The sequence below is a fragment of the Calliphora vicina genome, chromosome 4 (assembly GCF_958450345.1).
Source record: "Calliphora vicina chromosome 4, idCalVici1.1, whole genome shotgun sequence".
NCBI lineage: Eukaryota > Metazoa > Arthropoda > Insecta > Diptera > Calliphoridae > Calliphora > Calliphora vicina.
In genome coordinates this window covers 121,016,248-121,044,210 of record NC_088783.1, presented here as the reverse complement: position 1 = coordinate 121,044,210, position 27,963 = coordinate 121,016,248, and the positions used below count along the sequence as shown (strand labels likewise).

At 25.2% G+C, this 27,963-nt stretch overlaps 1 protein-coding gene across 1 annotated transcript in view; it reads right to left on the bottom strand.

Annotated features, from left to right (window-relative positions):
* DAAM (disheveled-associated activator of morphogenesis-like protein) overlaps positions 1-23,013 on the bottom strand; it is a 69,106-nt gene extending 46,093 nt beyond the window's left edge. Inside the window, exon 1 of the mRNA XM_065509992.1 lies at positions 22,901-23,013. Coding sequence (XP_065366064.1) covers positions 22,901-22,948 — 48 coding nt within the window. The 5' untranslated portion in view covers positions 22,949-23,013. The remainder of the gene's footprint in view (positions 1-22,900) is intronic.
* Positions 23,014-27,963: the final 4,950 nt, after the last annotated feature.

Here is a 27,963-nt window from a genome sequence, read left to right as displayed (position 1 = left end):
AATTTACTAAACAATACTTTACAATTTTAGTTGCCAAAAACCCTCAAGGTCTGAGAAAATATTTTAATTAAAAAAGTATTAAATTTACTACACAAATGCTTGACACTTTGGGTTGTTACTGTTGCAACAAAAAAGTACCTTTTAACTAGGTACTTAAATTTAAGGGCCTTTATAATTATTAACAAGAGGGCTATATTCAGCTGTGTCGAATATTATATACCCTTCACCAAAGTGAAAATTAAGAAAAAATATTAAGAAACATTTTTTGTGATAAAAAAATTTGTGTACTTTTTTAAAAAGTACTATTTTACAAATCGTGATTTTTTTTTTTTCAAAAAAGTACTTTTAATAAATTTCATTATTAAAATAATCAGATATTAATATATAAAGGATAAAATAAATAAAAAAAGTAACATTTTTACCAAAAAGTACCTTTTTATAAAAGTACAATTTTTACAAAAAAGTACTTTAAAGCTCTTTCTATGAAATTCCTCTTTAATTTTTCCAAAAAAAAAATTTTTTTCTAAAAGTACTTTTTTTATAAGAGTATCATTTGTGCAAAACGTTATTTTTATAAAAGTTCCACTTTTCCAAAAAGTACCATTTTTCGAATAAGTACTTTTTTATAAAAGAACAATTTTTAAAACAAGTATAATTTTTCCAAAAGTATTTGATGAAATTCTCCTTAAAAAAATCAAAAATGTGAATACTAATACTCAAATGTAAAATTTTTCAAAAAAGTACTTTTTAGTACCATTTTCCCAAAAAGTACTTTTTTATAAAAGTACCATTTTTCCAAGAAGTACTCTTTTTTACGAAAGTACCATTTTTCCAAAAAGTACCTTTTTCAAAGAAAGTACCATTTTTCCCAAAACTGCTTTTTTAAAAATGTAAAATTTTTCCATAAACTACTTTTTTTTATAAAAGTAAAATTTTTCTAAAAAGTACGATTTTTCCAAAAAAAGTCCCATTTTAGCAAAATGTACTTTTTTATAAAAATTATATTTTTCCAAAAATAACTTTTTCATAAATTTATGTATCATTTTACCAAAAAGTAGTTTCTATAAAAGTACAATTTTTCCAAAAAGTACTTTTTTATAAAAATACTTTTATTTTTCCATGAACAAATTTTTTATAAAAGTAGAATTTTTCCTAAAAGTACATTTTTTATAAAAGAACAATTTTTCAAAATAGTACTCTTTTTTACGAAAGTACCATTTTTCCAAAAAGTACTTTTTTCAAAGAAAGTACCATTTTTCCCAAAACTACTTTTTTAAAAGTACAATTTTTCCATAAACTACTTTTTTTTAACAGTACAATTTTTCCAAAAAGTACTTTTTTTTATAAAAATACCATTTTTCCAAAAAAAAGTCCCATTTTTGCAAAATGTACTTTTTTATAAAAATTATATTTCTCCAAAAATAACTTTTTCATAAATTTATGTATCATTTTTCCAAAAAGTAGTTTCTATAAAAGTACAATTTTTCCAAAAAGTACTTTTTTATAAAAATACTTTTATTTTTCCATAAACAAATTTTTTATAAAAGTAGAATTTTTCCTAAAAGTACATTTTTATAAAAGAACAATTTTTCAAAATAGTACTCTTTTTTACGAAAGTACCATTTTTCCAAAAAGTACTTTTTTCAAAGAAAGTACGATTTTTCCCAAAACTACTTTTTTAAAAGTACAATTTTTCCATAAACTACTTTTTTTTAACAGTACAATTTTTCCAAAAAGTACTTTTTTTTTATAAAAGTACAATTTTTCCAAAAAAGGCCCATTTTTGCAAAATGTACTTTTTTATAAATGTTATATTTTACCAAAAATAACTTCTATATAAATTTATGTATAATTTTTTTAAAAAGTAGTTTCTATAAAAGTAAAATTTTTCCATTTTTCCAAAAAGTACTTTTTTTTACAAAAGTACTATTTTAATTTTCATTAAATTCTTTTTTAAAAAAAATATGAAAATGAAGTTGTAATACAAAAAATAACACTTCTCAAAAAAAACCTTTAAAATGTTCAATATTATTTAGTAACTTTTTTGGTACTTTTTGACATAATATTGAAAACTACAATTTTGGCGTAAAAATGTACTAGAATTTTTTTTTTTAATTTTCGTGCATAATACTGCTTTACAAGAAACATTTTGTACATGCTTGTGGTACTTTTTGATATATTTACCAAAATAACTATTTTTTCTTTTGAAAAAAGTACCTAATATGTCAAAACGGGGTCCTTTCGACTCTACTTGATGGTACGCGCGCAGAGAGCTACGCGTAAACCTACCTCATTAAAAAGTTGCTGAATCATGCATTAAAAATGCCAAAAAAAAATAGAATTTTTTGGTACTTTTTGTCAAGTTTTTCATTATTTTTTTTTTATTTTAAAGAAAAAAAATTGAGAAAATGCCTATAGAATGTAAAAAAGTCAAATAATAAAATTCAGTAATTTTTTTTGGTACTTTTTGATATATTTACTAAAAGTACCATTTTCGATAAAAAAAAGTACCTTTTGAAATAAACATCAATAACTTATAGTTATTAATATAACGCTTTAATAATAACACTATTTAAAGTTTTGTTGGTACTTTTTGCTATACAATTTACCAATAGTACCAATTTAACTTACAAAAAAGTACTTTTTTATAACTAGTTAAATATTTAGTTTAGCTTCTTGGCTTCATTTAGAAAAGTACCTTCATTATATACACTAAAAAAAAGCTTAGTATTTAATTTAGAAAAGTACATAGTTGTGTAGCCTTGTCGCTTTAATTGTAATTGTATTATTTACATTCAGTTTACATTTTGAACTTTTTTTTTGAGTATGATCCGTATTGTTACAATGAACTCTGTAAGAGGTTGTGGTCATGCATTATTTTTATGTACAATGTTTTTATTTCTTATTTTGTATATTATCAAACTTAAGGTTTTGCTTCCAAATCACTGTAGACATGAATGAGCTTGCTTACAATTTAAGCAATTGTGTGTCCAAATCATGATGTATTTTTAATTTAAAGTTGTGGCAATTTTTTTGGCAAAATTTCCAGACTTATAGGAATTGCAATTGATTTAATTATAAAGATTTCTTTATTAATAGTTTGTTTAATGTATTTATTCAAACGCATGTAATAGATTCAAACATTTAATTGCATTTGATTGATTATAAAGTAGCCAAACTGTGTTCAACTGATTTAAACATTGGCTACTCCCCAGATTTGTTGTTTTAATTTGACATGAGACATTTATGTCTAGTTTTTTTTGGTTAGAAAACGATTGATAGACTCAGACAGACAGACAGACATGTCCCACTAAATATTTTACTTTTTGGCTAACAACAAATGTAAGTCAATGTTTTATTTCTAGTCGGCAATTCAGAGCCAAGTTTTTTCTCAAACTTATTTTATAAGTGGTTTTTAAAAAAAAAGAAATTGTTGCTTTGTTTTGAAGCATTTAATGAGATTTATTTAATGTTTATACAATATTTTTAAGCTTAATCTGGTAAATTATTGTTGTTTTTGTTTTCTCCCTGATTTATATTTATGAAAATGTTGTCTCATCTCCAGCTGCCAAAGCTAGTTTCATTAAAAGTGGTAGCTAAGTTTCTTTTGGTTATTAGTTGATGTTTTGTTGGTATTAATTATTATTTTACCGCCTCATTATGTAAATTATGTTATAAATATCAAAAATATTTATTTTTTATTAATTAGAAACAGTGTAAAAATATGTTTGCATTTTTTAGCTATTAAATTTTAAGTTCATTAAAAAATTAATATTTAAATAAAAGTGATAAAGAGTGGGGAATTTGAAAAAAATAAGTGAAAAAAATAAATTAAATGCAAATTTGTTAGGCATATGTTAAAGCTATTTTCTAAGAGCTATGATATTTTTAAAGCAGTCGTGCTTTCACACCTTCGTATGTTTGCTTATTGCACGAAAGCTCATTAAATCAATTTGAGAATTAATTCATAAGACTTAATACAGATAGTCAGGACTATAGCTCATCTATAGTCTTGACTATAGCTCATCTATAGTCTTGGCTATAGCTCATCTATAGTCTTGATTATAGCTCATTTATAGTCTTGACTATAGCTCATCTATAGTCTTGACTATAGCTCATCTATAGTCTTGACTATAGCTCATATAGTCTTGACTACAGCTCATCTATAGTCTTGACTACAGCTCATCTATAGTCTTGACTATAGCTCATCTATAGTCTTGACTATAGCTCATCTATAGTCTTGACTATAGCTCATCTATAGTCTTGACTATAGCTCATCTATAGTCAGGACTATAGACAGGCTATAGTCAGGACTATAGACAGGCTATAGTCAGGACTATAGACAGGCTATAGTCAGGACTATAGACAGGCTATAGTCAGGACTATAGACAGGCTATAGTCAGGACTATAGACAGGCTATAGTCAGGACTATAGACAGGCTATAGTCAGGACTATAGACAGGCTATAGTCAGGACTATAGACAGGCTATAGTCAGGACTATAGACAGGCTATAGTCAGGACTATAGACAGGCTATAGTCAGGACTATAGACAGGCTATAGTCAGGACTATAGACAGGCTATAGTCAGGACTATAGACAGGCTATAGTCAGGACTATAGTCAGTCTATAGTCTTGACTATAGTCAGTCTATAGTCTTGACTATAGTCAGTCTATAGTCTTGACTATAGTCAGTCTATAGTCCTGACTATAGCCTGTCTATAGTCCTGACTATAGCCTGTCTATAGTCCTGACTATAGCCTGTCTATAGTTAGTATATAGTCTTAATTAGTGTATAGTCTTGACTATAGAGTCTATAGTCTTGACTATAATTAGTATATAGTCTTGACTATAATTAGTATATAGTCTTGACTATAGTTCGTCTATAGTCTTGACTATAGTTCGTTTATAGTCTAGACTATAGTTCGTCTATAGTCTTGACTATAGTTCGTCTATAGTCTTGACTATAGTTCGTCTATAGTCTTGACTATAGTTCGTCTATAGTCTTGACTATAGTTCGTCTATAGTCTTGACTATAGTTCGTCTATAGTCTTGACTATAGTTCGTCTATAGTCTTGACTATAGTTCGTCTATAGTCTCGTCCATAGATAGTCTATAGTCTCGACCATAGTATGTCTATAGTCTTGAATATTGTCAAGACTATAATGACGACTTTAGTCATGATCTTTTTAGAAGATTACAGGAATTCAGTGCAAGTATAGAGTAACTACTTTGCTGCAGTTTTATTTGTTTAAAATAGTTTTTAAACTGCCATATGTTTTTAATTAAAAATTCCATTCTTTTTTTTGTCAAATGTTGTTGGCAAAATATTAGCAAATCCTGTTAAATAGTTTGAGTGTTTATAATTGATATTTAAACTTGTTTTTATCATTATTTATTCATATAATTTGCATGTGTGGTTTTTATCTATTTATTTGTTTTTTGTTATAACAAAACAAAATATGAGATTTTTTTTTAATAATATAATGTTGCCTTTCTTGAAAGGCTTTTACAATGAAAGACTGCGTCATAATGTGGTCTATGCAGGAAGCGGAAGATTTTAAATGAAAATTTGAAAAGTAAACTTGCTGATAAAGGGGGTTTGGAAAAGTATATTTTTGTACAAGGAATTTACATTTAATAAGAGTACAATATTTAAATATAGTTTACTAGAGTAATTTAAACGATGTTTACGTTTCGAACAAAAACTTGTTTCACTTTGGTGTTTTTTAGACTTTTAATTAATTTGAAAAACATGATGTAAATTAGCAAAAAAAAAAAACCTAGAAATGGAGAAACTAAAAATCAGATTTAAAACAAAAATCAATAAATTTTGTTAATGTTAAAGATATTTTCTCTTTTTAAATATGGAATTTTGCATATTAAATTAATTAAATAAGAAATTTTGGTATACAAATTTAAAATTCAACAAATTTACAAACTTTTAAAACACTTGATGTTGAAATTTTCAAAAGAAAATGTTACAATATTTCACGTTCTATTAATTTGTTGTGTTATATTAAACTTCAACATTTATTAAAGCTAAATAACCATGACATAATAACAAGCAAGCATTTGTTAATGATGTAATGGTAACTAATTTGCCAACAATTTAAAACAACTTGCAAAGAAATTTATTCATAATAATTCTGTTACACAAACCAAACACTTGTCTCAGGTGTTTGCTTAATAACAGTCAATAATTTCATTATTTAATAACCTTTTACGGGTTTCTAATAAATTGCTATTAGAAATTTATGATTTTTTCTTGAATTTATTACAAATAATTATTGCTAAAGTCATGTATTGACACATATTTCTGTCGCCAGTTACTACTATTTCTTTTATACATAATATTTTCTATTTGTTATAAACTTCCGCTTTTAAATAAATTGTAAGTAAATAGAAAATAATTAAAACTAAAATAATTTCATAAGTTGAAAACAAAAGACTTGAGACACGAAAGCGTCAACATGAACACACAAACACTTGCAAACGTATGTGAGAATACCGTTACTCGAACTTGAATTACATGTAAATAAACAAACAAAAGACATGCACAGACATGACACGGCTAAAATATTGTTACAAAACACTTAATTTTTTAGAAACTAGGAAAAGGCGCTACAAAATTTATATAAAATTAAAGAAAAAATAGACAATAACTAAACAAGAATATAACAAATTAATTAAAAAAACCTTTTCAACTTTTTGTTTAAGAAAATTTTATTAACAATTGAAAATATTTATTCTTTTTTTTAAATTCTAGTTCTAGTTCTACTTCCTGCTTCTTTTCTCATAAAATATTTAATTTAAATTGATTTCAATTGTTATAAAACATTTATATCAAATTAAAACCATGTGTCTGAATTTCTTAAACAACTTTATAACTTTTAAAATCCTTAGCTTAAAATAACCAAACACTTATTTATTGCCCACATGTCTTAAATTCTAATATTTTTATTCTACCCCTTTATTATATTTCTATGATAGCATCACTTTAGTTTAATTTAATCTTAAAAAAAATCATTAAAATTCTTTTATTTAATGTATACAACTTCCAGCTAAATTTTTAAGTTAAACAAAACGTTATTAACCCTAGTTTTATTTTAAAAATAAACCCAATATCTATTTCAAACTTGTGTGCGAAATTTAGGTTAGCAAAAACAAAATGTTTTTAATTTCGCTAATTATTAATTTTTAAACGCTTGATTTAATTGATTGATGATTGTTTTTTTGTTTTTTGCCAAGAAAATAATAAAATATTTTGAGTAAAAGTTTTTCAACAAGTAAACGTGTTAAAAATGTTGAGAAAAAAGTAAATAATAATTAAATTTATTGAACAAAATCCAATAGGAATTTTTGAGGCTTATCATTAATAATTATATTAATACTAAATACTGAAAATAGTCAAGATAATAGAAAGAAAATAGTGAAGACAATAGTACAATATAGACGGGCTTAGTCTCGACTACAGACATGCTATAGTCAAGATTATAGAATAGCTATAGTCAAGATTATAGACTAGCTATAGTCAAGATTATATAGGGCTATAGTCAATACTATAGTCAAGACTATAGAAAGGCTATAGTCAAGACTATAGAAAGGCTATAGTCAAGACTATAGAAAGGCTATAGTCAAGACTATAGTCAAGACTATAGAAATGCTATAGTCAAGACTATAGAAATGCTATAGTCAAGACTATAGAAAGGCTATAGTCAAGACTATAGAAAAGCTATAGTCAAGACTGTAGAAAGGCTATAGTCAAGACTATAGAAAGGCTATAGTCAATACTATAGAAAGGCTATAGTCAAGACTATAGAAAGGCTATAGTCAAGATTATAGAAAGGCTATAGTCAAGACTATAGAAAGGCTATAGACAAGACTATAGAAAGGCTATAGTCAAGACTATAGAAAGGCTATAGTCAAGACTATAGAAAGGCTATAGTCAAGACTATAGAAAGGCTATAGTCAAGACTATAGAAAGGCTATAGTCAAGACTATAGAAAGGCTATAGTCAAGACTATAGAAAGGCTATAGTCAAGGCTATAGAAAGGCTATAGTCAAGGCTATAGTCAAGACTATCGAAAGGCTATAGTCAAGACTATAGAAATGCTATAGTTAAGGCTATAGAAAGGCTATAGTCAAGACTATAGAAAGGCTATAGTTAAGGCTATAGTCAAGACTATAAAAAGGCTATAGTCAAGACTGTAGAAAGGCTATAGTCAAGACTGTAGAAAGGCTATAGTCAAGACTATAGAAAGGCTATAGTCATGACTATAGAAAGGCTATAGTCAAGACTATAGAATGGCTATAGTCAAGACTATAGAAAGGCTATAGTCAAGACTATAGAAAGGCTATAGTCAAGACTATAGAAAGTCTATAGTCAAGACTATAGAAAGGCTATAGTCAAGACTATAGAAAGGCTATAGAAAGTCTATAGTCAAGACTATAGAAAGGCTATAGTCAAGACTATAGAAAGGCTATAGTCAAGACTATAGAAAGGCTATAGTCAAGACTATAGAAAGGCTATAGTCAAGACTATAGAAAGGCTATAGTCAAGACTATAGAAAGGCTATAGTCAAGACTATAGAAAGGCTATAGTCAAGACTATAGAAAGGCTATAGTCAAGACTATAGAAAGGCTATAGTCAAGACTATAGAAAGTCTATAGTCAAGACTATAGAAAGGCTATAGTCAAGACTATAGAAAGGCTCAGTCTATGCTCTTGACTATAGTCAGTCTATAGTCTTGACTATAGTCAGTCTATAGTCTTGACTATAGTCAGTCTATAGACTATAGTCTTGACTATAGTCAGTCTATAGTCTTGCCTACAACCTAGTCTAAATTTATGACTACAGCCAAGTCTGCAGTGTATTTTTTGCCATTAGTCTGGAGTTCCTGTTACTCTATAAAGGGTTAAAAAACTCTCTATTATTATCACTTACAATCTTCTAACTGCTAACTGTTCTAAGACCAACAAAATTATAACGCTTGGCTAACTGGCTGGTCAGTTATAAGCCTTTAAAATGATTTAGTTGTTAAAATTCAACAGCAGCTTTAACTGATGTTAGGCTACAAACAAACTCTCTTAAAAAATAATCATAAAAAACTAAAAAATAAAAATAGAAAAACAGCAAAATAATGAAAGCCAAGTTAATAATAAAGAGCTTAAAATATTAAAGAAATGTTTATGCTAAGATTATGATTAACTTCAACTGGCTGGCAGGTTTGAAAAAGTAATTTATTTTAACCTAACAAATATATGATTTAAGTAAAAGTAACAAGAAAAAAGAAGCTGTTCTTTCCTTTTTTTTTAAAAAAAAACTAATAATTATATAGCAAACAAGCCGACTTTGAAACTCATAAATAAATAAATATTTTATAGATTTTCTAAAGAAATTCAAAGCGTTAAAGTTACTACTTCCACCTTTAGGGCTAATTTTAGCTAAAATTTAAGCATGACCTTGCAATTTTTAACAGAAAGACAACAGAGAAATTGAAAAAATCATAAATAAAATATAAAATAATAATAATAAATAAATTTTAGTTGGAAAGTAAATTGTAACTTGCTGGTTGGTGTTGTGCAATATCCGCAAATGTAATTTTTTTTTTGCAAGTGAAAATAAATTAAATAAAAACCATAACAAGTGTAAACACCAGCAATAATTTCATGTTGCATGCCATTACAATCTATATTTCTTGAGGTTTAGTTTGTTTCAGCAGTTAGTTTCGTTGTTTTTAGCCATGAATTAATGTCGTATTTATTTTAAATCCCACCTGAAAATCTTTTTTTTTATGCTTTAAACCATAATCCACCTTACAGTTTTTTTTTTTGGAATTTTTATTTATTGTTGTTTTAATTTTTCAACATACTCCATGAGGTTATAAAAAATGTTTTGGAGGTTTTATGTTGTATGCTGCGTATGTAATAAAATGTATCACTGTGCTGGCAAGTTCATTAATTTTATAACTAAAATCATGTAGTGTTATTGAATTAAATGAAAAAGTTTTTTTTTATACAAAAAAGTTATGTAGAAAAAGGGTAGTATGTTTAAATACAGGAAAGTAGGCAGTTTTTATTAAGTGTTTTTCAGAAACAGACAAATTTTTTTTTTGAGCCACACCCACGTTTTACATGAATTCAGGGAAATTTATATTTTTAATTATATATTGAAGCTAGATTTTAGATTTTTAACCAAGAAAATATCTCTATTTTAGTTCTTCTATCGCTTTATTATCGCATTTGTATCTTCTGAACATGTATTAGGAAGATTGTGATTGTGTTTACAGGCTTAAATGTATTACAGCAAAAGTTAAAATACAGCAAATTGATTATACAGAAGAATAGATTTACAGCGAAACTAAAGTAAAATAATATATATTTCTATCGCATTTTTATCTTCTTAAAAGGTATTTGGAAGATTATTTTTTGTTAGGTAGGATTAAAGCAAAATCATTGTTAATTTACAAACAAAGAAATATCAAGTACTGATCTCCAAATTCTTTTTCCAAATAATACTTGTTCAATATTTAATGTTAATAACTCTACTTTTCCCCATTAAATCTAGCTCTGGCGCCAACTTCATAAAATTCATTTATTGTAATTGTGATTTATTTGAATTTTAATTTTTTTTATAACCATATAACACCTTTAAACTATTACAAACACTTTTCTTTTATGGCCATAAATTAGTTTATCAAACAAATAATAAAAAAAAAACAATGGATAATAAATTAAAAAAAACCAATAAAACTCTAACATACTGACATATTAAAAGAAAATAATAAGAAATACAAACAAAAAAACACAAAAATTTCCAAGCAACATGTTTGATTTTTTTTAATTTCGCCTATAAAATCATAATTATTGAAAATACATTTTCACTTTCACGAAAATTACTTGTAAAAATTTACAAAAGAAATTTTAATAGACTGCGGTAAGAAAGAAACTACTTTTATAATCAATTTTATGGCAAAAATATTTGTGACACAATCATAAAGCCAATACATTGAACATTCAATTGATGAAAAGTTAAAGAAAAGTAAGAGTGAATTTGAAATGAAGTGGTTTTAATAAAAGTTTAAGAAAAGTTAGATTTACTTCAATATAAAAATGATACGAGTAATGAAAGATTAGTTTCTAAGCTAAGTAGTGAGGTTTCTGGATAATCACTACAACTTCCCGAGAATATTTTGAGTTTAACTACTAAAGAAAAGTAAAAAAAAACTCTATAGTCAGTCTATAGTTTTGACTATAGTCAGTCTATAGTTTTGACTATAGTCAGTCTATAGTTTTGACTATAGTCAGTCTATAGTCTTGACTATAGTCAGTCTATAGTCTTGACTATAGTCAGTCTATAGTCTTGACTATAGTCAGTCTATAGTCTTGACTATAGTCAGTCTATAGTCAGTATATACTCTTGACTATAGTCAGTCTATACTCTTGACTATAGTCAGTCTATACTCTTGACTTTAGTCAGTCTATACTCTTGACTATAGTCAGTCTATACTGTTGACTATAGTCAGTCTATACTCTTGACTATAGTCAGTCTATACTCTTGACTATAGTCAGTCTATACTCTTGACTATAGTCAGTCTATAGTCCTGACTATAGCCAGTCTATAGTCTTGATTATAGTCAGTCTATAGTCTTGATTATAGTCAGTCTATAGTCTTGATTATAGTCAGTCTATAGTCTTGACTATAGTCAGTCTATAGTCTTGACTATAGTCAGTCTATAGTCTTGACTATAGTCAGTCTATAGTCTTGACTATAGTCAGTCTATAGTCTTGACTATAGTCAGTCTATAGTCTTGACTATAGTCAGTCTATAGTCTTGACTATAGTCAGTCTATACTCTTGACTATAGTCAGTCTATAGTCTTGACTATAGTCAGTCTATAGTCTTGACTATAGTCAGTCTATAGGCTTGACTATAGTCAGTCTATAGTCAGTCTATAGTCTTTACTATAGTCAGTCTATAGTATTGACTATAGTCAGTCTATAGTCTTGACTATAGTCAGTCTATAGTCTTGACTATAGTCAGTCTATACTCTTGACTATAGTCAGTCTATAGTCTTGACTATAGTCAGTCTATAGTCTTGACTATAGTCAGTCTATTGTCTTGACTATAGTCAGTCTATAGTCTTGACTATAGTCAGTCTATAGTCTTGACTATAGTCAGTCTATAGTCTTGACTATAGTCAGTCTATAGTCTTAACTATAGTCAGTCTATAGTCTTGACTATAGTCAGTCTATAGTTTTAACTATAGTCAGTCTATAGTCTTAACTATAGTCAGTCTATAGTCTTGACTATAGTCAGTCTATACCCAGTATGCAAAATGATTCGATGTTATGTCGAAAATGAATCATTTTTTCGTAAAATTTTATCGATATCGACTTCGATATAATGTCGATAATGTGCGTATTTTCCTAAGTAGAGTGCAGAGCGATAAAGAGTCGAAAATTATTTATTATTCTGATTCTAATTTTTATCGATATACTATATCTTTTTCGGTATTAAAAATGTTCTAAATTGATTCGATTTCGATTAAATATATGAACAATTTCGTATACTTTATACCATCGAGAAATTTCTTCTTGAAATAATGCATATTCAATACCTTTATTATTATCCAATAATGTTGCGTTAGATGTGTTTTCATTTTCAAATGCAATAAACTCTGCAGATATTTCTGATGTTTGCTGATTATGAGATTCGAATTGTCAAAAACAACATCAATAATTGGCTGCGCTTTTCTTTTAAGACGTCTTTGATCCATTTTTCGTGTTAAACTTTATTTTTATGAATATGTTATTGATAGGATTAGAAATAAAATTTTATTTTCTCACAAATTGGCAAAAGAATAATATGAATTTGTCAATTTGTGCAAAAATAAAATTTGACATTAAAAAAAAGTCGAACATTATTCGCCATTTCTATAAAATATTAAAATACGATATTCTAAAAAATGTAGATTGGATAGAGCATCATAATAAATTCATATTTTCGATTTTAATTCGAAATAAGTTCGATAAATAGAACTGACTCGAAATGTTGCATACTGGGTAGTCTTGACTATAGTCAGTCTATAGTCTTGACTATAGTCAGTCTATAGTCTTGACTATAGTCAGTGACTATAGTCAGACTATAGTCAGTCTATAGTCAGTTTTTGGTCTTGACTATAGTCAGTCTATAGTCTTGACTCTAGTCACTCTATAGACTTGACTATAGTCAGTCTATAGTCTTGACTATATTCAGTCTATAGTCTTGACTATAGTCAGTCTATAGTCTGTCTATAGTCCTGACTATAGTCATTCTATAGTCCTAACTATAGTCATTCTATAGTCCAGACTATAGTCAGTCTATAGTTTCGACTATAGTCAGTATAGTTTCGGCTATAGTTAGTCTATAGTGCTGACTATTGTCAGAATATAGTTTGGACTATAGCCAGTCTATATCTAGTAGTCTACAATCCTAGATATAGTGAGTCTATATTCTGGTATATAACCGGTCTAAGGTTTTGACTATAGTCTTGTATATAACGAGTCTATAATCAGTCAATAGTCTGTCTGTAGTAGTGACTATAGTCAGTCTGAAGTCTTGAATATTGCCGGTAAATTTTCTATTTATTTTCTTAAACATTTTAATGATTAGTCATTAATTAGGTATGTGTCCTGGCTAAGTAATGGCACCTTAAGCACCTCAATAGAATATTTCGAAACAAAAGTCTTAAGAAAAGTAAAATTAGGTTAGAAATATGAAGGTTTAATTAAATTTTCAATAATAATCAGATTTTACAAAGAAATTATAATAATAAGATCTAAACTTGATGGTTGTCTGGACTAAGTATTGAGGTTTCAATATGATCAATAGAATTTTTAGTGGAATTTTAAGAATTTTAATTTATAAGTGGTGATAGTGAACAATTTACATAGTTAAAACTTCAATATAGATTTGTATAGTTAAGATTTTCAATATTGGTTTAAATAAAACTAATTTTGATCAGTTACGATCAGTTTTTTTTTTTATTTTTAATTTTAACTTATTTTATATTTTAAAGAGCAAATTGTCATAAAATTAAAACGTTTTCTCGATATCTGATTGCAATTTCTTTTGCTGATGATAACAATTTTATGTGAAAACGTAAAAGTAAACAAATAAATAAATACATTTTAACAAAAAATTAGAAAGTAATGGGTGACAAATATTTATTTTATTAATTTTGTGTGTTAAACACAACTACGGCACATAATATTTTAAATTAAAAAAAAATAAAAAATAAAGAGTGAAATGAGTAGTTGGTTGAAGCAGTAGTGAATTTGTTAGTTTTATTACCAAAATGTATGCTAAATGAATAACTAATTGGCGTGTGAAGAAGCTAAACTAAATACAAAATTTAAATAAAATAAGCAAATAAGCAAAGAAAGCTTTACAAGTTCCGTTGAGAAAATTTTAATTTGTTTTAAAGGTAATCGATGAAGTAAACAAACCATAAATTATAAACACTTCACTGAATTCAGCAAAGAAAAAATATAATACAAGAAAATATATATAAATTTCTTTTTTTTATTTATTTAACACTTGCTTGCTGCTTTAATAAAGTAGCAAGAGTAGCATGTAGTAGCAGTAGTTTTTTTTTCATATTTTATAACCCAGTAATGTTGTCATATATTAAATTTAATTCTTATCAATTTAATAACATATAACAACAGTTATGCAACCTTATTAACATACAAATATTGTAATAAATACTACAACAACCAGTTAAAAAAATATAACTTTTTTTATATGAAAATACATTCACAAAAGACATTTAGACTGTGAGACAGACAGACTGAAAAACACACTACCTGACGTTAAAATCGACTTCTATATTACAAGTATGTATGTATGAATGTGAGGTAGTATGAATTTATGCTGTTGCTTAAGTTAGTTAAGATATGCTTAACTAAACTCCAACCACCAAGTTTAACCAGTATTTAGTACAAGTAACAAAATCTGTTTTGTTGCATTTTGCCAAACAATCCCAGAGTCAGACAGCCAGCCATCCAACCAACCATCCAACTTCAATTCAGTTAGTTTGTTTTTTCGTTATAAATTTATACTCGTATTTAAAAATAACTTCCAATAATGCAGTCAACCTCTTTTCAAGCTTCATTGGCTGCATATTGTTTTACACACTCAAAAAATTCAAAAACAAAAAAATAAATAAATAAAAATATCTGTAATACTCTGTTGCCAGGTTACTTCGTTTTGGCTGTTTTCTTTAAATTTATTTCATTCATTCAAAAAAAGACACAAACTGAAAATCATGAACATGACTGTTGGCTGGTTAATGTGTCACAACTGGAATTAGAACGTTAGGCGACAAACATAATAAGCATTAATTAACCATTAAAAATCAATTTTATTCTATTAATCTAATTTTATTCGATTAATCGAATAATTTTCAATCGATTAATATCTATAAAAACTCTTAATTTTTGTTAAACTGTTTAAAAATAAAAACTTTTTTAGATTTTATAACAACTTTCCCGATTTTTTTGAAAAAAATTATTCGATTAAATGTTTAAACGAATAAAATTTTAGAACACAAAAATTTAACATAAAAACAATTTAACCAAATTTGGTATTATTAAAGATAAATATTAAAATTTTTTAGTAAAATTAATTTAATCGTTAAACCGATTAATCGATTAATCGTTTCAAAGATTATAATTATTCTGCAAAAAATGTTTTTAAATATATTGATATATATCTCTAATGTATTTTTTTTTTGTAATTTTTGGTGAAAATATAAATTATTCGTTAATCCGAATAATCGCTAAACCGAATAATCATTTTGAAATTTAAAAATTTTCAGAAAAAAATCTTACAAAACTTATTTCTAAGAAATTATAAACATTGTTGCATGTTTTTGTGCTAAAAAAATAAATTATTTATACAAATAATCGATTAATCGTTTGAAAAATTTAGATTTCATACCAAAAACCTATTGCTAACTAAATTTAAGTTGATTTTAAAGTAATTTTGGAGTAAATTTTAAAAATATAAAATTATTCGCTAAACCGAATAATCGATTAATCGTTTTAAAAACTTAAATTTTGCAGTACAATTTATATTTTAGTGTATGTAATTTATATATGTAGTGTATGTAATTTAGAGGTTTTTTTTTTGGGAAAATTCGCTTAAACGTAAAGTTAATCGTTAAACCGAATAACCGATTAATCGTTCAAAAAATTTTAAATATCCAACGAAAAACATTCTCTAAATAAATTTATTATATATTTAACTGTTTGAAAGGAATTTCTTGTAAAAAGCCAAATTATTCGCTAAAATGAATAATCGATTAATCGTTTTAAATATTAAAATTTTATATCAAAAATTAATTCTAAAAAAACGTATGTGACATTTAAAGTATTTTTGTAAAATTCCTGGTAAAAAAATAAATTATTCTCTAAAACGAATAATCGATTAATCGTTTTAAACAATTAATTTTTGCCAAAAATTATTTCAAGTAAAAATTGTGTAACTTAAAGTATTTTAAAGTATTCTTGTAAATCAAATTATTCGCTGAACCGAATAAACGATTAATCGTTTTAATTTTTATTCATTAAAAAATATTTTAAAGTTAATACATTTTCCAGATTTGTGTAAATTATTCGCTTAACCGAATAATCGCTTAAAAATTTAAAATTATTTCTTAATAAATGTAAATGACATTAAAGGTTTTTTTGTGTGATTTATAGTAGAATGAATAATTATTCGCCTAACCGAATATCCGATTAATTGCTTTAACTTTTTTTTGAATTTTCAGAAAAAATATTTTCAAGTAAAAGCATTTCTCATTTAAAAGTTTTTTTTTGGGTTTCGTTTTAAAATAATTATGTATTCGCTAAACCGAATAATCGATTAATCGTAAATTTTCAGAAAAAATATTTTAAAACGAAAAAATTTCTCATTTAACAGATATTGGAGTGAATCCTTTTAAAAACTTAATTATACGCTAAACCGAACAATCGATTAATAGTTTTAAAATATTTAACCGATTAATCGCTTAAAAAATATACGATTTTTTAGTAAAATGCTCAGAAATGTAAATTAATGTGTCATTTTAATGATTTTTGTTTGTTTCCAGTAAAAAAAATAATTATTCGTTAAACCGAATAAACGATTAATCGTTTAAAAAAAATTTAATATTTAATAAAAATGATTTCTAAATATATTTAGTTAAAATTTAAAACATTTTTAGAAATTTTCTTAAAAAAAAAAATAATTATTCGTCAAATATTCGCTAAACCAAATAATCGATTAATTTTTTTTTAAAAGATTTAACAGATTAATTACTTTAAAATGTAAATTGCTTAGTAACGTAAATTGTTTTTTCCATTTTAATGATTTTTGTTTGATTTCTAGTAAAAAAAATAAATTATTCGTTAAACCGAATAAACGATTAATCGTTTAAAAAATTTAATATTTAATAAAAATGATTTCTAAATATATTTAGTTAATATTTGAAAACATTTTTAGAAATTTTCTTTAAAAAAAAAATAATTATTCGTCAAATATTAGTTAAACAAAATAATCGATTAATTTTTTTTTAAATATTTAACAGATTAATTACTTTAAAAATATATTCTTTTTTTGTCAAATGTTTAGAAATGAAAATTGTTTTTCCATTTTAATGATTTTTGTTTGATTTCTAGTAAAAAAAAAAATAAATTATTCGTTAAATCGATTAACCGATTAATCGTTAAAAAAATTTATTATTTAACGAAAGTTATTTCTAAATAAATTTAATTAAAATTTAAAACATTTTTAGAAATTTTCTTGTAAAAAATAATTTTTCAAACCGAATAATCGATTAAAACTAATTTAATTTTTAAGCAAACTACTGAAAATCAATATTAAAACAATCTATGATCATTTAAAATTACATTTGCCTTGTTTTGGAATTTAATTTTACAAAACCATTAACCCAAATAACCGATTATTCGTTAGGTTTAAAAGCTAAAATATAGGAAAATCTCAAACTGTGTTAAATATCCTTTGATAAATCCTTTTCTTTTTAAGTTTTTCATTCTTGCAACCTCTTTCAATCTCCACACGTTTACTGCCTATCGCTTCTATTACATTTCTGGGGCATGCAGCAGCAGCAGCAGCAGCAGCCACAAAAACTTTACTACATTCTCTCCTCTATTCCACACTTTTTCTAAGCTAGCTTTTCCTACAGTCTGTGTGTGTGTTTGTCTATAGCTTTTGTCTTTTGTATTTGTTTTTATTTTTTTTATATAAAAAGTAAAAAAAAAGTTGAATATTTTTCTTTTAATATGGAAATGAGGTTACATAAGTCATTGGATTTGAAAGATTCTGGTCTTACAACTTGTTAGTTTAACATTAAAACACACAGCAACAAAATGTAAGAAAAAAACCGGCATTTGTAGATTTTTGTTGTTGTTATTTATTATTTTATTGGCCGTGCAGAGCAGAGCGTTGCAGTTTGTTATTTAAAAGTGTTACGATGGTTAAACGTGCAGAAGTTTTTGTTGTTGTTATTATGCATTAAATAATTCTTTATTGAATTGTGCACAAAGTTATGGTGATTAGGTTAACAGGAACAATTAAATGATAGTTCGAACTCTAAATCAAATATAATGGTATTGTTTATTATTGACCAGTATACGCTGCTAGTTCTCATATTGATTTATGTCTTATTAAGGTTAATAAATTAAATTATATTAGTTTTAAGCTGAAAGCTAATTATAATATATAAAATATATTACATTTTTGTATGTTACATATTTGTAACAGAAATGTAGAAGAAAAATCTAGATTTGTTGGAATTTAGAGTGGAGATTTTTTTTAAAGAAACTGGTTGAACTCTTACATGACATCATTTGTTATATAACAAATACATTTAAATGGCACAATATTTATTACATGTACAAGATTTTTAATAGTTTGGTTTGCAAGTAATTAAAACTAAAGAGTTCTATTAAATTTTATGGAATTATTTGAACAACTTTTATAAATTATTCGCTTCAAAGAATCATCGATTAATCGTTTTATTAGCTAATGGTTTGTAGCAAAACTGATTCCTAAATAAATGTATGTGATATTAAAAGTATGTTTTATGGTAAAATAGAGAGTATTCGTTAAATCGAATAAATGAATAATCGGTTCGTTGAACCGAATAATCGATTAATCGTTTTAAAAATTTTAATTTTACATAACAAATTTTTTAAATGAATTAGAAATCATTTAAAGATATTTTGTTGGATTCCTGGTGGAAAAAATTTAAATTTATTTAAACGAATAATCGATTAATGGTTCTATAATGAAAAATTCCGTGACGAAAATTATTTTTAAATAAATCTATGTGAAATTTCAATTATTTTTGTATGATTTCTTGTAAAAGAACGAATTATTCGTAAAACCGAATAATCGATTAATCGTTTTAAAAGTCAATTTAATATTACAAAAATTATTTTTAAATAAATTTATGAGCCATTTAATAATCTTTTGTGTGATTTTTAAATACAAATTTATTATTCGTTTTAACGAATAATCGATTAATCGTTTAACAAATTTTAAAATAGCTCCAAAAATTAATTTCAAATAAATTTAAGAGTAATTAAACGATCTATTGTGGGATTTTTAGAAAAAAAAATAATTATTCGCTGAACCGAATAATCGATTAATCGTTCTAGAAGTTAAATTTTGTGCAAAATATTAGTTTAAAATAAATTTAGAAGTTATTTAAAGGTTTTTGTATGATTATTTGTAAAAATTCGCTTGAATGAATAATCGATTATTCGTTTTAAAAGTTAAAATTTTGCACCAAATAATTGTTTTAAATAAATTGAGGTGTCTTTTAACAATCTTTTGTGGGATTTTTTTAAACAAAATTAATTATTCGCAGAACCGAATAATCGATTAATCGTTTAACAAATTTTAAAATAGCTCCAAAAATTATTTTTAAATATATTTTGGAGCCATTTAACAATATTTTGTGGGATTTTTAGAAAAAACTTAATTATTCGCTAAACCGAATAATCGATTAATCGTTCTAGAAGTTTAAATTTTGTGCAAAATATTACTTTAAAATAAATTTAGATGTTATTTAAAGGTCTTTTTGTGGGATTATTTGTAAAAATTTAATTATTCGCTTAAACGAATAATCGATTATTCGTTTTAAAAGTTAAAATTTAGCAGCAAAAATTTATTTTAAATAAATTGAGGTGTCTCTTAACAATCTTTTGTGGGATTTTTTAAACAAAATTAATTATTCGCAGAACCGAATAATCGATTAATCGTTTTACAAATTTTGAACTAGATGGAAAAATTATTTTAAAAAAAATTTAGGAGTAATTAAGCGATATTTTGTAGATTTTTAGAAAAAAATTTATTATTCGCTGAACCGAATAATCGATTAACCGTTTTAGAAGTTTAAATTTTGTGGAAAATATGATTTTAAAATAAGGTTATATATTATTTAAAGGTTTTTGTAGGATTATTTGTAAAAATTTAATTATTCGCTAAAACGAATAATCGATTATTCGTTTTAAAAGTTGAATATTTTGCACCAAAAAATTATTTTAAATAAATTGAAGTGTTTTTTAACAATCTTTTGTGGGATTTTTTAAACAATATTAATTATTCGCTGAACCGAATAATCGATTAATCGTTTTACAAATTTTGAACGAGCTGGAAAAATTATTTGAAAAAAAATTTAGGAGTAATTAAACGATCTTTTGTAGATTTTTAGAAAAAAATTAATTATTCGCTGAACCGAATAATCGATTGATTAATCGTTCTAAAAGTTTAAATTTTGTGCAAAATATTACTTTAAAATAAATTTAGATGTTATTTAAAGGCTTTTTTGTGGGATTCTTTGTTAAGATTTAAATATTCGCTTAAATGAATAATCGATTAATCGTTTTAAAAATAACAATTTTGCACTTGTCATTGACTACTAAAATTGATTTGAACGATTATCTATATTTGACGATTAAAAGACTATTTTTAACTGAATATTAAATATTATTTTAAACTCAGACTAAACTCCTCTTGGACTCTTAAACTCATCTTTGATTATTAAACTCGTCTTTCACTTGTCTTTTAACGATTAAAACCACGATTTAACGATTAAACTTATCTTTGTTTGTTAAATTCGCCTTTCAACGCTTCAATTTATATTTGGAGATTAAGCCTGTCTTTGGAATTGTATCCTATCTTTGACGATTAAACTCATCTTTGATTATTAAATTCTATTTTGATCATTAAACTAGTCTTTGGAGATTATATTTATACTTAGAAAGATTAAACTCGTGTTTTAATGATTAAGCTCATCTTGTCTTTGAAATTTAATATTGCCTTTGGCGATTAATATGTATATTGTTTAACAATTAAGGTAAAGCCAGAATAAATTTAATTCTAATAAAAATATTAAAAAATTCAAAATAATTACTAAATTTGTTAAATAAATTAAAAGATTTTTTAAAATCTAAAATCTTTAATCTTTGAAGATTAAACTTCTCATTGAAGATTAAACTCCTCTTTGAAGATTAAGTTCAACTTGGAGGATTAAACTCGTAGTTTGCGTTTAAACATGTCTTTGGAATTCAGTCTTGTCTCAGACGATTCTAATATTCTTTAAACATTAAAATATTCATTGAAAACTAAACTCATCTTTAAAAATAAAACTGCTCTATGACCATTCAATATTTGATTATAAAATTCGTATATCACGAATTAACACGACTTTGATCTGATCATTAAACTGGTCTTTTAACGATAAACAAAAAAAAAATAAGAAACAAATTTAAATATTCCTTGCAAATCTAATATTGATTAGAAATATATTAGTCTTTGAAAATTAAACTCCTCTTTGATTTAAACTCCTCTTTGAAGATTAAAATAATACTTGCTTATTAAACCTGTCTTTGAAATTTAATCTTGTCTTTGACGAAAATATTCTTTGAAGTTAGAATTATTTTTTAGCAATTCAACTCCTATTTTAGGAATAAAATTGTCATTGACAAAAAATCTTGTCATGGAAGTTTAAACTCTTCTTTGACGAATAAACTCGCATTTGTTGATATACCAGTCTTGGTTTATAAAGTTCTTATTTGAAGATTTAACTCCTTAAAAATTAATATTTGAGGAATAAAATTGCCATTGCTAAATAAACTCGTCATAGAAGTTTAAACTCCTCTTTGGCAAATAAACTCGCATTTGACATTTATATCCGTTTTGATTTATATAGTTCTTATATGAAGATTTAACTCTTAAAAAATTCATATTTTAGGAATATAATTTTCCATCGCAGTTTAAACTTCTCCTTGGCGAATTAACTCGCATTTGCCGTTTTCTGTCTTGGTTTATAAACCTCTTATATGAAGATTTAACTCTTTAAAAATTCTCATATTTGAGGAATAAAATTGTTACTGGCAATTAATCTTGTCATCGAAGTTTAAACTCCTCTTTGAATAAACTCGCATTTGACGTTTATTTCCGTTTTGCTTTATATAATTTTTATATGAAGATTTAACTCTTGGTTTATAAAGCTTTTATATGAAGATTTAACTCTTTAAAAATTCTCATATTTTTGGAATAAAATTTGTTATTGACAAATAATCTTGTCATCAAAGTTTAAACTCTTCTTTGATGAATAAACTTGCAGTTGATGATTATATAGTTCCTATTTGAAGATTTAACTCTTTAAAAATTCTTATATTCGAGAGTCTATTTCATATTTAAAGAATAAAATGCTCATAATTTATAAAATTCGTTTTGTTGGAACTTTTTTAGATTAAACTGTAGTTTAACTAAACTCGTTTGATTAACCTAGAGTTTTCTTTAAATTTTTAAAGATTTTCTTTTTAATTCCTTAAACTTACCGTGTTCAGTTTCTCCATTAAACTACTCATTTGATTTTTGGAACACATTTTCGTGAGTTAATCCTTTTCTGCTTTCAGTTTCAAAAAACACTTTTTTTAATTAACAAAATTTGTTAACATATTTTTTAAAGCTTTATTAAAGTCCATAATGTTTTAGTTGTTTAATAATGATTTATTTGAAACATTCCATAAATTTTTGCATAAACTAGAGATTGTAGGTTTTTATTAACAAAATACAAATTTTGTAATATTAAATTAATTTATGTAAATTATGTTTGTTGTTGGCATTATAGTAAATATTTAAAAGAAAAATATGTTTTGTAGATGTAAGGTAATGTTTAAATATGTTAATTTGTTTGTTGTGGATGTTTATTTTAAAGATTTTCTTTGAGATAAACTTTCTTAAAATGTTGTTTAAATTTTCGTTTGTATTTTTGTTTTTTTTTTATAAATTTTTTCTTAAGGTGCATTAAATTTAGTTTTCATGTTTAGTTATTTTGAAAACATTAAACACAGTGAAAGTGTAATTTGTAAATATTTTTTTTAATTTTATGTTAAAATTTTGGCAAATTTAAAAACATTTTCAAATATTTTGTTTGGTTGAATTCATATATAGCTTTAATCAACACTTTTAATCGAACTTTTTAAATAATGTTTTGAAAAACCGCACGTTTGTAATTTTTCTTTAATAATAAAAAAAATAATTTTCAATAATTATTGTTTTTTTTTATTGGGATTTTATTTATAACTTTACTATTGATAACAAGACAGACATTGCGTTTATTTGAGTTTATTTTTTTCTTTTGTTTTCGTTTTATTGTTCAAAGTAAAGTTAAAGAAAAAAAAAACAGTTTTGCTTTCAAGCGCGTTCACATAGACGAAACGTGCATTAAGCTCGACGTTTCAAGACGTTATGATTGCTTTGGTCAAACATTAAGACACTCTTAGTAGCAACTAGCGTAGGCCCACCACTCAACAAAACAACAAAATAAAATACAAAAAACAAACTTACAAAACCGCAATCTTTAGCTTGTGATACCTCAACAACATTCATTATTATTTGTTAAATAAAGTCTTGTTGATACTTTTGTTTAGTTTTTTTGTTTGAGAGCCAAAGTAGTCTAGTGTAAAAAGCATAATAACGTAAATTTACCTCAAGTAAAACATGTACAAACAGGTGCTTGCATGCCTGCTTTTGGCATTAAATAAGAGTTTTAAGTTTCAATTTTTCAACAAAATTGAGTGTAAATTACCAAACGGGAAAAAAAGAGCATTAACTAAAGCACCTTACCCGGCTTCTGCTGGGTTAAATCGGTGATTTCTTAAAGTGCGAAATTGTTTTTCTAGACCTGCGCTTTAATGTATTCATGATTTTCTCCATCCCTCTCTCTCACAAAAAGAGACAACTAAAGAGCTTTTTTATATTGCAAATTATCTTTTAAGAGAGTGTTATTTACAGTTTTCATATTTTAGCCTGTTACTGTTGTTTGGAAAACATTTTCATTTGCTATTTATTTAAGTTTGATTTTTTTTTTGCGAAATGTATTGTAATTTTACGCTTTATGATTGTGTTTTATGTTAAATATTGTATTTATTTTTCCTTTAAACTATTTTAAACATTTTGTTATAAATTTCCTAATGAAATTGCTTAAAACCAAATTTAATAAATAAAATAGAAAGTTATTAATAGCAAAATCAATTAAAAATTTAAATAATTAGCATTAAATTTTAAGCCAAAAAGAAAATTAATAAAACAAATTAAAAAAAAGTGAAAGAAATGATGCCTCTTTTTGAAGCAAAATAAATCAATATAACTTCTAATCTAATCGAGTCTAACATAAGCCTTGAATTAGTCATAAATTCAAGGTTTTTTCATGGCTCGAAGGACCATATTTAAAACATAGAAAATAAATTGATGAAGAACTAGTTTTTTGCTAAAATATTTAGATTGAATAGAAAAGAAAGACTTAACTGATTAGCATGAAAGTTTCTTAATTTTTCTTTAAAAACATCATAAAAATAAAATTACGACTGATTATAGGACCATTTTTTCATGCATATACAATAAATTAATAAATGACAAATCATTCGAGGTTAAAGCTCGTCTCGAAGGACCATTTTTGTTGCTTATAAAAGAAATTGATAAACAACAAGTTTTATTGATGTAATGCAAAGTAAAAAGAAAGATTTAACGCATTTGCATACAAATTTCTTAATTTTTCTTCATAAACATCAAAAGTAAATTATAAGGCTCGGCTCGAAGGACCATTTTTTGAAGCATATAAAAGAAATTTATAAACAACCAGTTTTATTGTTAAAATATCCAGAGAGAAATGAAAAACTTAACTGATTTACAGCAGCATTTCTTTGTTTTTGTTTTTTGTTTTTAAAGACAACGTAATTGAATAAAATTATAACTGATTTGAGGTTTAGGCTCTGCTCGTAGGACCATTTTTGAAATTGATAAATGACAAGTTTTATTGTTGAAATATCCTGAGAGAAAAGAAAGACTTAACTGGTTTGCAGCAATATTTCTATATTTTTCTTTAAAGACAAAGTAATTGACTCAAATTATGACTGATTGGAGATTTAGGCTCGGCTCGTAGGACCATTTTTGTATCATATAAAAGAAATTGATAAACAACAAGCATTTTGGTTGAATTTGCCACAATTAAAAAAATTAAAACGATTTGCTGCAGCAAAACAACGTAACTGAATTAAAATTTTGACAGATTCTAATTTTATTGTAAACACATCCACAATGAAATGACAACCCTAACTAAAAGGCAGCAACATTTCTGTATTTGTCTCTAAAACAACTTAAATTAATGAAATTATGACAGATTCCAAGTTCCAGGTTCGGCTCGAAGGACCATTTTTTGAAACATATAAAAGAAACTGATAAACGACAAGTTTTATTGTTAAAATATTTAGAAAGAAAATATAGCTCTAACTAATTTGCAGCAACATTTTTCTATATTTTTCCCTAAAAACAACATAATTGAATAAACTTAGGACTGATTCTAGGTTTAGGCTCTGCAAGCGTTTTGGTTTCATTAGCCAGAATGAAAAGAAAAACTGAACTGATTTGCAGCATCATTTCTTTATTTTTATTTCAAAAATAGCTTAAATAAATGAAATGGAGGTTTAGGTTCGGTTCGTAGGACCATTTTTGTAGAAAATAAATGGATAAATTTTGTTAAAATATTTAGAGTGAAAAGAAAGACTTAACCGATATGGTGGATAATTTCTTTATTATTCTTTAAACGGCTTAAATTGCGCTCTGCTCGAAGGACCATTTTTTAAGCATATATACATTTATAAATCACCAGTTTTATTTGTTAAAATATCTAGAGTGAAAACAAAGGCTTAACTGATGCATAAGCATTTATATATGTTCTTTAAAAACAACGTAATTGAATATGGTTTATTTTGAATTTCGGGTTCGAAGGACCATTTTCGAGCAAATGATAAAATCCAAGAGTCCAAATATTGAGAGTTAAAATAAAGTTTTAACAGAATAGAAAACAAGTATGAGAGCTATATTCGGCAGTGCCGAATCTTGGATACCCTTCACCAAATTATACTTAAAAATATTTTTGTTTTAATATTTTTAGGTAAACAAAATTAAAATTTTTTTTTTTTGAAATTTTTTAAATTTTTTTCTTATCGAAATTGTTTTTAATTTTTTTTTTTTAAAAAAATTTGTCCAATTTTTTTTAATTTTTTTTTTTAATTTTTTTGGGAAATATCATTTACGACAAAAAAAATTTTGACGAAAAAAAAAATCGGGTTAAAAAATATTTGTCCCGATTTTGACCCATTTGTAGGTCCAACTTACTATAGCTTTATATACGGAAAAAACCGGGACAACCTCGATTCTTGGCCTATTTTTTATCTATACCTGGATTACTAAGTCATTAATATATACAATATCTAATGATAGATATTTCAATGTCCATTGCAACGATGTATATTATAGTAAGTAGGACCTACAATGGGTCAAAATATTGAAAAATATTTTTTAACCCGAATTTTTTTTTCATCAAAAAATTTTTTTTTCAAAAATTCTTTTTTCAAATTTTTTTTTTTTAAATTAAAAAAAAATTTTAAATTTAAAAAAAAAAAATTGGAAAAACCTTTTTAAAAAAAATTTGGAAAAATAAAATTTATAAAATTTTAATTTTTTTTTCAAAAAAAAAATAGTTTAAGGAAAATTTGGTGAAGTGTATACAAGATTCGGCACAGCCGAATATAGCTCTCTACTTGTTTTTATATCTTTTTGATAAAATGTTTTTTTTTTTGTCAAATGTTTAGCTGCAGTTTAATTAAAATTTCCCATAAAGTCTTTACTTAAACTAATTTTCTTGTTATAATATATAGATAATAAGTGTAATTAAACCATTGCAATTATTAAGCTAAACTTTAACAAAATAACAAGAAAATTAAATAATTTAAAAAAAACCAAAACTAAACATTTCCCACAATGTTATTTTAAATGTAATAAATTAATTCAATTCTGTTTTTTTTAAATAATAATTTACATTTTTTGTATGTTAACTGTTTAGTTTGTGATATCATTAAACTGCCAAACCAAAATTTATTTAGTGTAGGAGGCAATCAAGAGTTTAAGCTTAATTTGAGGTCATTTTTTAACAAACTTGGTTAAAAGTTTTATCAAAGAAAAAAATACTATAATTTTATATAACAGTTTATTAGCGGTAATTGTGTTTTTTTATTAAATATAACAAAAAACTCTCAAAGAAAATAAACAAAGTATTAAAAGTCATTGACAAAGTTTTGACTTAGTTTTTTCTGTTTGTCGCTCTCACAATCGGAGAATGAATTCAACAAGAAGCTTAAGTTTTCTTGAACTTTTTTTCAAAATTTTTCGCCAAATCATTTTTAATATAATTAAGTTATATTTAAGATGTTTTTTCTTTATAAAATACACCGTTTATTGTATAAAAAATGTTTGGTTAGAGGTAAAACAAACTGTTTGTGTTTGAGGCAAAACAAAAGAGTTAAGACACAAATATGTCTTAAGGTTCCACCTTAAATTT